The sequence below is a fragment of the Hyaena hyaena genome, unplaced genomic scaffold (assembly GCF_003009895.1).
Source record: "Hyaena hyaena isolate Hyena2069 unplaced genomic scaffold, ASM300989v1 scaffold_1009, whole genome shotgun sequence".
NCBI classification, from domain to species: Eukaryota; Metazoa; Chordata; class Mammalia; order Carnivora; family Hyaenidae; genus Hyaena; species Hyaena hyaena.
This window is the reverse complement of record NW_024081645.1, coordinates 430,823-447,177: the sequence shown is the minus strand read 5'-3', so window position 1 is coordinate 447,177 and position 16,355 is coordinate 430,823. Positions and strand designations below refer to the sequence as shown.

General features: G+C 37.2%; 1 protein-coding gene across 3 annotated transcripts in view; it reads right to left on the bottom strand.

Moving 5' to 3' along the window:
• Window positions 1–16,355, bottom strand: part of SATB2 (SATB homeobox 2) — a 191,616-nt gene that overhangs the window by 153,917 nt on the left and 21,344 nt on the right. For 2 of the 3 annotated variants that reach the window (XM_039221780.1, XM_039221779.1), the window contains one exon: window positions 9,100–9,276. In XM_039221780.1, the coding sequence (XP_039077711.1) occupies window positions 9,100–9,276 (177 nt within the window). Of the gene's footprint in view, window positions 1–9,099; window positions 9,277–15,987; window positions 16,040–16,355 lie in introns of those variants that run through there. The other variant, XM_039221781.1, reaches the window with a different exon arrangement.

The window sequence follows — 16,355 nt, the reverse complement described above, 5'->3', positions numbered from 1 at the left end:
AAGTATGTTTATTTCTAATGTTAAAATTTACCAAAAAGTAGCTTCTTTGTAAAGTTCTCCCCAGTAGTATGTTGTAAAATGCTAACTCTCTGAAAAGTATATAATAATGAATAAATAGTATATAAAACAGTAATAAATAAGTAAAAATAAATTAAGGCATTCCTTTAAAACATATCCTTATTGTTTTGGTTTTAAATCTTGTTCTATTTATTTATATCTTTGTTTCTAGTTCATAGAATAAAATTGTTCTCCCTATATAAAATGCCTTCAAAGATGAGGTCTGGATAAATACTGACAAAATAACCTCTAACTTTTGATCCTAAGAATTTGGGTCCCAGCGATCCCATAAGTATCTTTTGAATAAGTAGCCCCTTGAGTCTAAAAGCTATTACTCAGAGTGTTTTGGCACCTTGAGTGCAGATAAAACATTACTGCTTATGGAATGATGACATGAAAAAATCTAGAAATGATGATGCTGATTACTAAGGAGTCAAATTATATTTTACTTTTGATAAAAATAGCTAATTCATGAAAGGGAGCCAACTTCACAATGACACACAAGGAAAAAATATTCTTCATGGATAGTTTAGTAATACTGAACCTTAAATATGCCCGTTTTCATTCAACAAACATTTATTGAATTCATGTAGACTTCACACTGTGCTATGTATCACTCTGTCTTAAGGGAACTAAATAGTTTGTAGTTCAGAGCCCAAATCTGAACAGTAAACTGGCACTTTTTAGAACTGCATGTATATCTCCAGGATAATAAATAATACCTTCAATCCATTTGTTCATTCTTCCAACATTGACTAAATGCTTCCCACAGGTGTCACCCTTGTATGCTAAAAAAATGAGCCTCTAAGAACACAAGAGTTTCACCAATAATAAAGCCAAAAACAGGCCTATCTTAAAAAATGGAGACAACAGGGGCATCTAAGCGGCTCAGTCAGTTGGGTGTCCAACTCTTGATTTCAGCTCACAGGTTATGATCTCACATTTCGTGAGACAGAGCCCGAGTCAGGCAGTGTGGCATCTACTTGGGATTCTCTCTCTGCCTCTCCCCTGCGTGCACTCGCTCTCTCTCAAAATAAATAAGTAAACATTTAAGAATAAATAAATAAAAACAAAAAATGGAGACAATGGTGGAGAGAAATGGCAAATAAATAGCTTTCCTTGAATGAGATAAAGCAAGAACTTTTTGGAAATTTTAACCCATATTTTCCATTTGGTCACCTGCTTCCAAAAACTGACAAGAGGAAGAGTAATTCTTGAGCACTTTTCAAGAATAAAATTAACATTTAGTTATAAATTAGCACTAAACTCTAAATAAAGCTTATATGCATTTCGATTCTTTAAACCTTAATATTCAACATTTCTGAGCTCAGAGGATCAAAAATCAACTAATAATTCCTTTTCTTGTTTATTAAACTACCAAATGTAAGCTCCATGAAAGCAAGGGGTTTTTTTGGGTTTGTTTGTTTGTTTTTTTTTTTCCCAGTTCTTTATCACCAGAGCCTAGAATAATGACAGGAACACAGTGGGCATTTAATACTGCTGAGTTAATTAACTTGAAAATCAGAACTGCTGTGGAATATGTTTTGTTTTCCTACCATGGATCATTTAGGCTTCCTAAGCAGGAACAGCATATTTGAATTACTTAACCTACTATAGGCCTGCTATTAAGTTTTAGGAATTGGCTTCAATAAACAACAATTCTGTGAGATTTGTCTTTTTGTTTGTTTTTAATCAAGGCTGTCTCAGTTGCCTAAAAAAGTATCTCTGTATAATTTATCATTATTGAGTAAATATAATCATTATCAAATAAATACAATCCTTATGTGTTCAGTAAGCACCCAATCTAAAAAGTCCTGCCTTTCAGGGCTCATGTCAAAGAGTAAGAAGCAAGCATATTAGATAAGAATTGACGCCTACCCCAACTCTAAACTCCCACTGATCAGGTCTGTCACAGGACAGCCCTGTGGTTAAGAACACTGACTCTGGAGTCAGATCACTGGACTTCAGATCTCAGCTCTTCCATCCACAGCCCTGTGAGCCCAGGAAAGTTACTTCTCTTCTTTGTTTGCCTGTCCCCTTATCTGTGAAACGGGAACATATAACTTATTTCAAAAAGCTGTTGTGGTATTTAAGTAAGTCAGTGCATGTAAATCTCTTAGAATAGTGCCTGACATATTATAACTGTTCAGTTAATATTAGCTGGCACTATTAAAACTGTAAGACATCTCCTGTTTTATATATACATCACAGGGATTTATTCATGACTTATTCTATTTTTTATTTTAAACTGAAAAAAAAAAAAAACCCAATAGAAATACATCTGTATCATGCACAAGTTTTCACACTTGAGGATTCATTAGGGACAAAGTGAACTGCTTACCAAAAGTGGGTAATAAGGTAGAAATAACAGATTCTCACTTATTAAGAGCATTCAAGGAGAGGCACCTGGGTGGCTCAGTGAGTTAAGCTGCCAACTCATGATTTTTGCTCAGGTTTTGATCTCATGGTAGTGAGACTGAAGCCCTGCATCAGGCTCCATGCTGAACATAGAGCCTGGTTGGGATTTTCTCTCTCCCTCTCACTTTGTACCTCTCTCTCTTTCAAAATAAATGCATAAACATTTTAAAAAGAGAAAGAATTCCTGGAGAAAGTAGAATTTCATTACTTTATTTTTTAAAAAATGTTAATGTTTATTTATTCTTGAGAGAGACAGAGTAGGGCAGAGGGGGAGGGAGGGGCACAGAGAGAGGGAGACACACAATCTGAAGCAGGCTCCAGGCTCCAAGCGGTCAGCACAAAGTCTGATATGGGTCTTGGACCCATGAGCTGTGAGATTATGGCCTGAACCATAGTTGGACACTTAACTGACGAGCCACCCAGCCACACCAGAATTTCATACTTTAATCCTACTACTCACACTATGATATTTTAATAGATTTCCTTTGTATTTTTTCTATGCATACATGAATAATTTCATATAATTGAGACTGTATTTGGCACTCTGCTTGATTTACATAACATGCTATTAAATGCATTTTTGTGTCACTTTTTAAAAATATTTTAGGTGACTGCATAAATTTAATTATTCCAACATAAGCAAGAAAAAAATGGTAATACACCTTCTCTTGAAGCCATAATTTTTATGTACTCAAGACCCCAAAAATAACCAGTCAGAAAAAATTTTTGCTTATTTATTGCTCAGCCTATTTGTTTTGTTATTTAAAATAATTTTTTAATGTTTATTTATTTTTTAATGACAGTGAAAGCAAGTGAGGGGCAGAGAGAGAGACAGAGAGAGAGAGAGAGAGACAAAGAATTGGAAACAGGCTCCAGACTCTGAACTGTCAATACAGAGCCTGATGCAGGGCTCAAACTCATGAACTGTGAGATCATGACCTGAGCCAAAGTCGGATACTAAACTGACTGAGCCACCCAGGCACCCCATTGCCTGTTTGTTTTTGAATAAAATTTTCTAGTCAAAAACAAATTTTACAGTCTGAAAAAACAAAACCAAAGCTGGAGATAACACACTCCTGATTTCAAACCATAGTACAAAGCTATAGTAAACAATATGGTATCAGCACAAAAAGACATATAGGGGTGCCTGGGTGGCTCCATCAATTAAGCATCCAACTTTTGATTTTAGCTCAGGTTATGATCTCACAGTTTCATGGTTTTGAGCCCCACATTTATGTGCACTGACCACTAGGAGTCTGCTTGGGATTCTTTCTCTGCTCCTCCCTCTCTCTTTCTCTTTCAAAATAAATAAACCTAAAAAATTTAAAAAAAAAAAAAAGACATATACATCAATGGAACAGAATAGAGAGACTAGAAATAAACTCACACATATATGATTAATTAATCTACAATAGAAAAGCCAAGAATAAACATTGGAAAAAGCACAGTCTCTTCAATAAATAATGTTGGGAAAACTGGACAGTTACATGCTAAAGAGTGAAACTAGACCACTAACTTGCACATTTTAGTGCAAGTTAATCTTTGCACTTGCAAAGATTAACTCAAAATGGATTAAAGACTTGGATGTAAAACTTGAAATCATAAAACTCCTAGAAGAAAACACATGGAATAGACTCCTTGACATAGGTCTTAGAGACGATTTTTTGGATCTGGCACCAAAAGCAAGGCAACAAAAGCAAAAATAAACAAGTGGGACTATATCAAACTAAAGAGTTCCTGCATGGCAATGGAAACCATTAACAAAATGAAAAGGCAACCCACTGAATGAGAAAAAATATTTACAAGTCATATAACTGATAAGGGGCTAATATCTAAAATACATATAGAACTCATACAATAGCAAAAACACAAACAATCTGATTAAAAAATGGGCAGAGGATCTGAACAGACATTTTTCCAAGGGAGACATATAGATGGCCAATGGGTATATGAAAAGATGCTCAATGCCACTACTTATCAGGAAAATGCAAAACCACAATGAGATATCACCTGACACCTGCTAGGATGGATATTATCTAAAAAACCCCAAACAAACAAACAAACAAAAAAACACAAGAAATAACAAGTGTTGGCAAGGATGTGGAGAAAAGAGAATACTCATGCACTGTTGATGGGAATGTAAATTGGTGCAGCCACTATGGAAAACAATATAGAGGTTTCTCAAAAAATTAAAAACAAAGCTACCATATGACCCAGCAATTCCATTCACTTCTGGGTATTTATCCAAAGAAAACACTAACTTGAAAAGATACATGCACAGCTATGTTCACTGCAGGATTATTTATAGTAGTCAAGACATGGAAATAATCTGTGTCCATCAATGGATGAATGGCTAAAGAAAATGTGATGTAAACACACACACACACACACACACACACACACACTACTGAGCCATAAAAAAGAAAGAAATCTTGTCATTTGTGACAGCATGGATGGAACTTGAGGGCATTTTGCTAAGTGAAATAAGTCAAACTGAGAAAGACAAATACCATACAATCTCACTTATAAGTGGAATCTTAAAATTTTTTTTTTTTTAGTTTATAAAACCAAGCTTATAGATTCAGAGAACAGATTGTTGATGGTTGCCAGAGGTGGGGGTGGGGGTGGGCAAAATGGGTGAAGGAAGTCAAAAGGTACAAGCTTCTAGTTATAAAACAAATTAAGTCATGGGGATATAATGAATAGTATGGTGACTACAGTTAATAACACTGTACTGCATATTTGAAAGTTGCTAAGAGAATAAATCTTAAAAGTTTTCATGATAAGGAAAAAAATTGTGTAACTACATGTGGCAATGGATGCTAACTAGACTAGATGCTAACTGGGGTAAGTACTTCACAATATAAACAAATATCAAATCATTATATTATATACCTGAAATTAATATGTTTATGTCAATTATGCCTCAATAAAAATATATATAAATAAAATTCTAAAAGTTACTTTAAAATTTATAGGAAACAGAAAAGAGAGATGATGACCACTTACAAATTTAGTCAACTGTGCACAGGGAAGAATCAAGTCACTATCACTGCCACCTCCCCAAATCCGCCATCCACGTTGGCAACTATGAATAGCTACTTGAAAGAACTCTCTCAAAGATGTGGAGAGATCCCTAGCTATTACCAAAAGCCTTATGGGGCAGAACTAAAAGAATGAAAAGGAAATAAGAAAAGAATAAAAGGAATGAATTTAATTTGGGGAGCAGTTCCTAAGTTAACACTCTTCTTCCAAAACTAGAAGACTTTTGATTCAGAGATACAGACTCATGATCCAACATAAAATGTGCCTGCTGTTCATTAGATCTTAGGCTACCTACTCTAGGAAAAGCAAAACACCTGCCATCTTTTGGCTTTTTGCATATGCAAAATAGCAGGTCAGATGTATCCTGCAGCTCTCATCTTTGAGAATCACAGAGAGCTAATGGTATTATTAATCCTGGGACATAAAGGGTTGGGCTCAGTTAGAAACACTGTGCCCATCCTTTATGACAGTATCCTTTGCCCATGTCCTCTCAAGTCCCAATATGTGGTTTCAAATAAAGGCTGGAGGATGTGGTGGTGGTGGTGTTGGAAATCCTTGAACTCCATTTTAGTGGAATTTCTATCATCCTTTAGAAGCAAGTAACTTTCTTAATAAAGTCTCTTCAACTCACTTGGAGGGAATGCCTTCTCAAAAAAAGAAATTAACTATCCCATGCTCACAAGCCCATGGGTGCATTACCTTATGGTTAGGATAAGGCATCGCTCCAAAATAATGACATTGCTAATACATTTTCTTATTTCAAGGCAATCTGGGTACTATCTAATTCAATTATTGAAACTCTTTTCTGGTCATATGAGAATAATAAAATCATATTTCAAGAACCTCAATTTTTTGGGGCGCCTGGGTGGCTTAGTCAGTTAAGCGTCCGACTTTCACTTAGGTCATGATCTCACAGTTCGTGGGTTCGAGCCCCGCGTCAGGCTCTGTGCTGACTGCCAGCTCAGAGCCTGGAGCCTGTTTCAGTCTGTGACTCCCTCTCTCTCTGACCCTCCCCTGCTCACGCTGTCTCTCTCTCTCTCCTAGAAATAAATAAAACATTAAAAAAAATAAAAATAAAAAAAAAAAGAACCTCAATTTTTTAAAATAGGCTCAAGCAACTTGTTCTCCTTACAGTTTAGTTCTGCCCAACTTTTCTAACACAGGAAAAAGAGGTTCAGAAATGTTCCATTTCTCCAGAGCAAATGGATTTGCTAGGTCATCCAATGACATCCCCATCTTGGGGGAAATTACCTAAACAATGAATGAACATACAAACAAGATCAAAACAAAATAAAACAGAAAACTAGACCCACAGAAAATCAGATTTCAAATATACGGTTATATTTTGTTCTACCTCCTTCTCTAGCTGTCTATCGCTCTGCTGTTTGTCCAGCACACAAACGAGCAATCTCATGATGCATTCTGTTTGGTCTCTAATAAACATGCAACAAACTGCATACGCTTGATGATCTAAAAATGACAACAGAGATCTAATACATTCATTTCAAAATAAACAATTGCAAGTTCTTCCATTTATGCAAAACAGAGATCAGCAGCCTAATTTAAAACTAAACAAACTGCAAACTGCAATTTTTCCCCCTCTGAAATTACAGTACAATACCTGCTGCTAAAACCTTTGTTTACCTACAAAATAAAGTATTTATCTGTGATCTAGAGCGACTTCAGAATGTTGAGTCAACTTTTTAAATGCATAACATTCATATTCAGTATTTCTGAGTCCTGGTTTTCAAAAACTTTGGGGAAGCAAATATTTGATTTTGACTTTTCTCCTGTTTAATCCTCCATTGTAGGCCATATCCCCTGCTAGTAAACCTATGTCACCTTGGTGGGCAGAACTCTCAGTCCACATCACTGAATGGAACAGTGTGGCTCCCTAGTGCAAATTTCCTGAGAGCCCCTTCCCTGAGCGTGTGCCAAGAATCAAATCTTGGCCACTTAGTGCTCCATGCTCCACATGTGAGCTCACGGCGCGTTGAGCAGCCGTGCTAACGGAGATGGATAGCCCTGTCAAACAGGAAGCTGGCACACCAGGATGCAAGCAGTGGGATACAGTGACCTTTACATTCAGAAAAAATATCCCTAAAATGGCATTAAAAGTTTGGGGGGGATAATGGGGTGATTCCTTTATTTCATTTAGGCAAATAGCATAAAATAAAAGCAACGATGTCCAGGAGGCAATTTGCTCGGGATGAAATCTTGAATCCCTTGCACAAGAAAGTCGTTGGAGAAAGGAAATGAATCATCTTTTATCACACTGCTCTGAAAGCAGTGGACTCAACAATTCAGCTGTTACCACTGCACCCGACAGGCCAAGTACTCAGTTTCGAACAGTACTTGGACTCGCAATAATCGATGGGGTACCAACTGCCCTGGGAAAACGTTCTTGACCCCTGGTTTCAGATGGGTTGCTTTCTTGGTAGAATTAAAATCTAATTTAAAGACTTAACGTATTTTTTAAACAGTGATGATCTGCTTACAGAATCAGAGTCAAGAGCTTGGATGCTAAATCCCGTGTCCTTGGTTGCCTTATCTGTAACTTTGTATATATTGTCTAATCTCTTATAGTCTCCTTATCTGAATAAATAGAGGCTTTGACTGACAATTCCTAGGAATTATACGAAGAGAGGCTCATAAAAAAAGTTGTAAAAATCTGTGGTACATACACACAAATGTTAAGTAAGAACAGTAATACAGAAAATCAATATGTAAAGCAAGACCTGGAGGTCACCTATTGCCTTCCTTTGGTTATAAGCATTATCATAAACTATAGGATTCAGTCATTTCAGCTGAAATACAATAATAACCATTCCACTGGGTCAAAAAGTTTTCTTCCAGTTTTTCAGGCTTGGGGGATATTTTTGTTGTTATTTATTTTGTCAATTCTTTGCCATGAAAGAACAATAGGCTATGCTTCAGAGTGAAGCAACGCAAGGTCACAATCAGCTCCCCAGTGCTCTACAATACATGCAGAAATAATGATGCAATTTTAATATTTAATTAAATAAAATGAATCAATCACAAAGACACTGAAGGGTTTTTTTGTTTTGTTTTGCTTTGTTTACTGAATGGACTATACTAAAACTACAGAGCAGTTTTCAAAGGTAACAAAAGTATGGTAAAATGCACCCATTATTTTCTACTTAATTAAAAGCTCACTGTAATGTGTTGAGGCTGCACGCCCAAAGCAATAAATAAATTTAGAAAACTGAAAGCTTATACATCATGTATTGAAGTTTGGAGAAGTTAGGATCAGACATCTCAGCACTCTGAGAACACCAGTTTTGGGACTCAGAGAAAATAACAGAGCTATCAATGCCAAAAAAACCTACAATGATCACTTTAAAATGCAAGCTTATTTTGGTGACTCTAGAGTTTTCCCAAAGAAACCAGAAAACAAGATTCTGCAAGAAACATTCTGCTATTCACTGTTTGGAAAAGATGTTAAATCTGACCCTTCTCCTCCGTCCCTTGTTTGGACAATTATTTCAGGAAACACATTCTTCCTCAAATCCTGACATATGGACGCACAAGGAGGAGAGCGGGGACACACATTAATACCTTGTGCCTGAGCCGCGGAGCTGTGGGAGTACCCCAGGGCCAGGAGCGCGGTCTCCACCAGCTGGCTAAAAAGCACATCTTTTCGAACCAGGACGAACTCTGCGTGTTCTTCTCTGTTGTCATATTCAAGAGAGCCATCCAACTGCTCCACCACACAAAAGACAGGAATCATCAAACCTGAAGAGACAAAATTCAAGAGCAAAACACAAATATTACAAAGCAAATCTCAGCCACCATGATGAAAAGGGAAGAGGCAGTTATAAAAGTTACTCATCTGTGATCAAAATGGTTTAGATTAAACAAGCCTCTTAGTTGGATGGGGCTAATGGGAAAGCTGGGTTTTTTTTCCCCCTTCCTTATTGCTATCAGACTGCAGCAGAATTGCCCCAAGGCGATGGCAGAAGCCCTCAGATTCCAGTCATTAAAAAGTGGAGTGCACCGATGAGGTGTCCTGACTGAGACTCTAACTCCAAAGCCAGCACACAGCTGAGGTCAAGATAACCTTCTAGACCCTTACATCCTTCATGTCTATGGTTTTATCATTAACTATTCATCAGGACTAATATTTCCAGATCAGATCTGCTTCTATCTGGAAATATAAGAGACCTAGTAGAGAGGCATATTTGATTTCAGGGTCCAAGCTATCTTGTGAATATGTACAAGAAAGTCAATGGGAACTTTTTTTTTAAGTTTATTTATTTATTTATTTATTTATTTATTTATTTATTTTTTGAGAGAGAGAGCATGCAAGTGAGGGAGGGGCAGAGGCAGAGAGAATCTCAAGCAGGCTCTATACTATCAGTGCAGACCCCATACGGGGCTCAGACCCATGAACTGTGAGATCATGACCTGAGCCGAAATCAGGAGTCCGCTGCTTAACGACTGAGCCACCCAGGTGCCCATCAACAGGTAACTTTTTAAAAGTCCCTTTTGTAGCTTTTACTTTTCTACATCTCGATAAATTGGTCATCAATTAGCCTGAAAATTCCCTGCTCCTGAAAATCTTAACTGACATTTAACTTACATCAACATACGCATCCAAATGTAAAACTCTGTCTTTTTAAAATTATTATTTTACAGGGGCGCCTGGGTGGCTTAGTCGGTTAAGCGTCCGACTTTCGCTTAGGTCATGATCTCACGGTTCCTGGGTTCGAGCCCCACATCGGGCTCTGTGCTGACTGCCAGCTCAGAGCCTGGAGCCTGTTTCAGTGTCTGTGACTCCCTCTCTCTCTGACCCTCCCCTGCTCACGCTGTCTCTCTCTCTCTCCTAGAAATAAATAAAAATTTTAAAAAAAAATTTTTTTAAATAAATAAAATTATTATTTTACATATTAACACCAGTTACCACTCTAAAGGGAACTATCTTTTCTTGTGTTTTCAGGGAAAAGAAGTAAACTACCCTAAAGAATAAAGCAAATTAGTCTTGTTGAAAATCTGTTGAAATCTGTTGTCACTGAAATATTTCTCTGCTTTGTATCAAAGTGTGAAAAGCTAAAAAATGTTTAATTCGCCAAAATTTTTTTTATAAAACTGTTTTTTATTTTTAAAAAAAGTCATACAGTCATTTAAATCTAAACAGAGCCAAGGCATAAGAAGATCAAAGTTTTACCAACATACAAGTAATAAACATGGACTCTGCCTCACATAATTCACACAAATTAGTACTTTATAGAAGATCTGTTCTGGGTCTTCTCTCTTTGTGCAAGAAAACCAAAAGTTATGAAGGATAGGTGGGCAAGCTGAGAGATGGGAGAGGCGGGCAATTAGCTAGTCATTGCTGAAGGCTCTTTACAATAAAAGTGAGTGAGACCTCTGGGTAAATGAGGTATGGGAGTCCCGCCTGTGACACCAGGACTGCACAGGAGGTTTTCTAGAAGCCTCTCCCATTGCCTAGACCTTAGAAGCCTCCCAACTCACTCTGGTCTGGAAAGCAGAGGGTGGGAGCAGACATTGCAAACTACCAGCTCACAGATGTAGATTTTTGTTCTAAAGATAATACAATGGTGCAACTGGTTCCCATGTGCTAATTATTATTATTAAAGATAATAAGTATAGGGTGTAATTATTAAATATAATCATTATTAACAATAATAACATTCATTAAGAACTGTTATCACTAAGGATCATGGTAATTATTATTAAGCCAGCACAACAAGCAAACAAGTCACACCACACCATCCCCACAACAACTACAGACTCTGCAATTGCTCTTAAGAAGAGTAAGGTAGCATTACTGTTTGTAGCAGATATAGTATCCATGGTATGGATTTATGGAAAATAGGCAACAAGGGTGGAGCGGACTGATTGCTTTAGACAAACAAGGGAATTTAACCTGGCTGCATGATGCCTTATGAAATACTTTTTAAAACTGTGACCAGTAATGGCATATCAAATGTTTAGTTATGCCCAATTTATTCCCAAATGTATGTAACACATGAAACGAATAATATAAATCAGATTTCCTTCAAATTATCTTTGTGCTCATTCATTTATCCAGTTTTTATTCCCTGAACACCTATTGTGTGCCAGGCATCCCCTGTGGCTTTAGGGATACAAGCAAGAACAAGTCTGATGTGGCTCCTGCCTGAAATGCTGTTGAAGGTATTGTAAAATCTTCCTAAGCAAGCATAATGGCATTTTATAGGACCTATTCATCAGAGTCCTTACCAGCTGGGAATAACCCCCATTTAGACCTTTTAACTCTTACATACTGGTATATGATCTTTGTCCAAGGAAGCAGGTTGATTTCTCTTTTTAATGATTTAAGCATATGCACACAGAAGGCCACGTAGTCAGTGCATAAGCTATACTTCATCACTAATACCTATGTGTACATAAGTTTCAGTGCTGAAAATCCATGTGCAGTTCCTAATGTCAACATCTGAGTGTCACACATCTGGGAATCACAGATAAGGCCTTTAAGTGAATCCAGTTGCTCCATAAGCTATCATGTATCCATTACTTCGGAACCATAAATCTTCCTCAAGTCTATGGTCAACTGAAAAAGACTTAAGTCCCTATAAATTTTTAAAAGTAATATTACCAGTTCAATGAGTGAGATATAAAATATGACTTTAAAGCACAGGGGTCTATACCATTCAGGAACTTACGTTTTGAAAGTGTCAGTTACCAAAATATTTCCTAAACATTTTAGTTCAGTGATTAAAGAAAGCAATTGTTATCTGACATGACAGCAATCACTCCTTACAATCAAAAGACAAGCACCCATCCTTCAGAGGCATCACCTATGAAAGAAAGAAAGAAAGAAAGAAAGAAAGAAAGAAAGAAAGAAAGAAAGAAAGAAAGAAAGAAAGAAAAGGGACTTTGAGGTCGTATATAAAATAAAACAATATTAATCAGAAGACTATGACAACAGAATTTACTCTGAAAGCACATATATATGAGATACTAACAAATAAAAGAGATTATATTTAACCCCTAGAAAAATGTATGTTTTTACTTGAATTTCATAGATCTAAGCAATTATGAATTTTTTACAATGAAATGCAATTTTTACAAAAGAAGAGGAAACATAGGTATGATTACTAATGACAATGGCAAGAGCAATTAAAAATAGTAAAATAGTATGGTTAGGGTCAAGTGGGAGGAAGAAGAAAATTAAGGCATAGGTTTTAAAAACTTAAAAACAAAAAATCCCTGGGAAAGAAAAAGATAAAAGGATGAGTAGGAACACACACACACACACACACACACACACACACACACATACACACACACACACACATATATGTAAAATAGGTCATATACATATATATAAAATACTACATTTGGTCCCCCTGTCCCACCACTTACTCCAGGCAAAAAGAAGCAAAAAAGAAAAAGAAAGAAAGAAAGAAAGAAAAAAGAAGGAAAGAAGGAAGGATGGAAGGAAGGGAAAACAAGAGATAAAAAGATAGAGTATATGATAAGCAATTCAAAGAATAAATTAAGAATAGGAGGGAAGAATTAAAAGGTAAGTTCCAATAAAAGAAAAACAACATAAAACAAAAATGCATTCACAACATAATTGAGAAATGGTCAAAAAGAGAAAAGAAAGAAATTCTTACTCTGGTCCTGTAGCTGGAACTTAGGGCATTATTTTTCTTTTATTGTCACACAGACCCATTTCCAGATGATCCACTAGGGAACTTTGAACCTTTTGATTATAAGCCTCGCTAAGCCTTTTACAATTGTGGCAGGTGAAGCAGGTAGTTTCATCTAAAGGACAAGCACGGGGTCCCAGCCTTTTGCTAAAATTAAGAGTTGTTCCGACAACTGAGATGAATGGTGAGTTCTGTTGTCACGGAGGCAAAATAAGCATGGGGACTCCTTCCACTAGAAAAATGCATTTCCCAATTGTCATTAATTCCAATGCCCAAATTGTCATTTCCATCATGACATTATTTCTGAAGAAGCGTGTTATGATTATAAAGGTAATCTAATCTTCACCACCACAGCCATGGGAATAGAGACACATGGAAGATGGTCACATGTACTGGTGACTAACTGTGTCAGGAGGCAGGCAGCTCTTGGATCAAATCCTGGCACTGTCATTCTCTACCTATTATAGTCACCTCAGGTAATTTATCTGACCTCTCTGAGGCTCAGATTCCTCCTGGCTAAGATGCAAATAATAAAATCTACATCACAGAGTTGTAAGGATTAAACAATGTGAAATAATTAAGTTGTCTGGCTACCCCCAAACAATGAAACCTATTTGTTTCTCTTTTTTAAAAATCAGTATTAATACCATTCATTAATATTAATACAGAGGAAAATACGAAACCAGTAACTTTTTTCAGGGTCCATAATCAATGCTCATGATACTTACTAAAAAGCATTTCTTCAGAATAAAAATGATACTCATAATCACTGAATTACTAAAGATGTTCAATGCACCTCATAGCAAAAGGGTGTAAGTGTTAAAAACACATACTTTATACTCAAACTCCTTGTCCAGTAAGGAAGCTACTAACTACATGTGGCAACCAAACACTGAAATTGAGATGTGCTTGTAAGTACAAGACACACAGAATTTCAATGATTTAATACCAAAAACGAGATGAAATATAAAGACATCATGAATCGTTTTTAAAAATCAATTGCATGGATATTTTGGATGCACTAACTTAAATAAAATACAGTATCAAAATTAATTTAGCCTGTTTCTAACTTCTTTTACACAAAGCTACTAGAAAATTTTAAATTATACATGTGGCTTATATTGTATTTCTAGGAGAGCTGCTCGAAGCAATCTGCCAACATACACAATGGTTTTTCTGACACAGGATAAAGTCATCACAAACTGATAACGAAGACAATTGTGCAATTGTCTTGAGCATTTCTTGGATGCCCCTCAGTTATCTTTCCTCTGTGTTCTAGATCTTAGGAGACTTGAGGACAGATGTACTATTGGTTAAACTCCCAAATCTAACATGATATCTTCTCTGCATCATCGAGCAAAGTGTAGACCATTGTTTTACTGCTAACCATATTAATCCAAATGTTTTAATAAGGGAAAGGCGTTTCCCCCCTTCCTTTCATTTTAAAGAGCAACTGCAGTTTTGAGGAAATGCCACAACACTGGTGTGAAAATGACTGGAAGAACAAGTATTCTTTGATGCTCTGGATATCTAACCTCAGCAAGGAAAGATGAAAGAAAGCCCAATGGTGGGGGTCTAGAGGACAGGATTCTACTGCTTTCCACAGAAGCCACACTGAACAAACCTCTCCCTTGCTTAGCACCTCCTAATTCATCACATATATACTCTAACATACACAGGTACCTTTATCTTTCTCCCAGCCTTTACCCTGGGAGGAGGTATTACTATTCTCATCCAGTAAATGAGGAAACAAACTATGAGAAAATAAGTAACATGCTCAAAGAAACAGTGAGGCACAAATAGAACAGTTCAGGTTAGCCAAGTCTACGTCTCAAGGACACTACTTTCTAGGGGTGGAAAAGTACATCAGAAACCCACACCCTCAGAGATCTAAAGGCTTGGCCTGGCCCCTTCACCACTTGTATTATCCAATGGGTGACATGCATTGCTTAAAAGTAAATTCACCTTTTGACATGTGAGGTACTGTGCTAGGCAGACAGGAGGAATCAAACACAGTTCCTACCCTTTAGTCACTTGAAGACAAAGGCTCAAATAATGAGTCATACTCTAGTGTAGGTGAGAGTGGGCTCCAGCCTCCACCCAAAGCCCTTTGTCTCTTGGGTCCACCCTTATTCTTGGGCCTGTGTCCTGAATGACAGGAGCCAGTCTGAGATGATAGGAGGCCAACCTTCCTCCTCCTCTCTTTCCAGGGTCTCCTGAAACTGTCTGTTTCCAGAGGGGAGGCAGCCATGGGCCCACTCCCTTCCCTGAAGCTGGTAGTATATCTGGTTCTATCACCTGAGAAGGTCCCAGGGATAATTGAAGATTATAAGGGCTTTAGGGCAGAGCTTCTCCTATCTGTTCTTTATATAAAACTGAACCTGGAGTAAAGCACCACACTTAGCAACCACCACAATCAATAAATCATAGAACCCTGAAACACTGAAACAAATTCTACCAATTAAGCCATGGGAGTACAGGCTCTACCAGAGGACCAGGAGAGAAAGGAGTGAGGGGTGGCAACTATCTTATTGCAAATGTATTAGAAAAACAATTTACTTGCTCTACCACCTCATTCTCCTTCCCCTCTCCTTCTCTCTCCCTTTCTCTCTATCTCTGTTTCTATCACACACACACACACTGAGTCACACACACAAGAAGCAACTTCAATATTAACCTCTAGTATTAACTTCTAGACACTTCCTCCCACCCTAACACAATAAAGGCAACTCTAAGCACCAAGATTCCGGCAAGAAACGGAAAGGAAGAATAAGGTGCCCCTCACCTCCTTCTTGGGGTCCCAGGCAAAATTTCAAGATGGATCAAGTGAGTCTTTCTTACTCTCCTCTTCTCTGCCCCTGCTGTCCCCTCCCAGGCACCCGACCTCCTAAGCTGTGGTAACCAGAGGCTCCACATTCCACCACTCCACCCCAGCCTCCCAATCCCCCAGGGGCTGAGCTCAAAAATTCCAAAGAGATTAATAGATAAAAAGATGCTACACTTTGCTATTTGAATGGTTTAGCAGTCCTTTAATCTCCTTAGATATATTTTCAGTGTAAAATGAAACACATTGAATCCCACATTAACTTCTAATGGGAAGAATTTCAGGTAATGTAATTTAAAACAAAACAAAACAAAACAAAACAAAACATG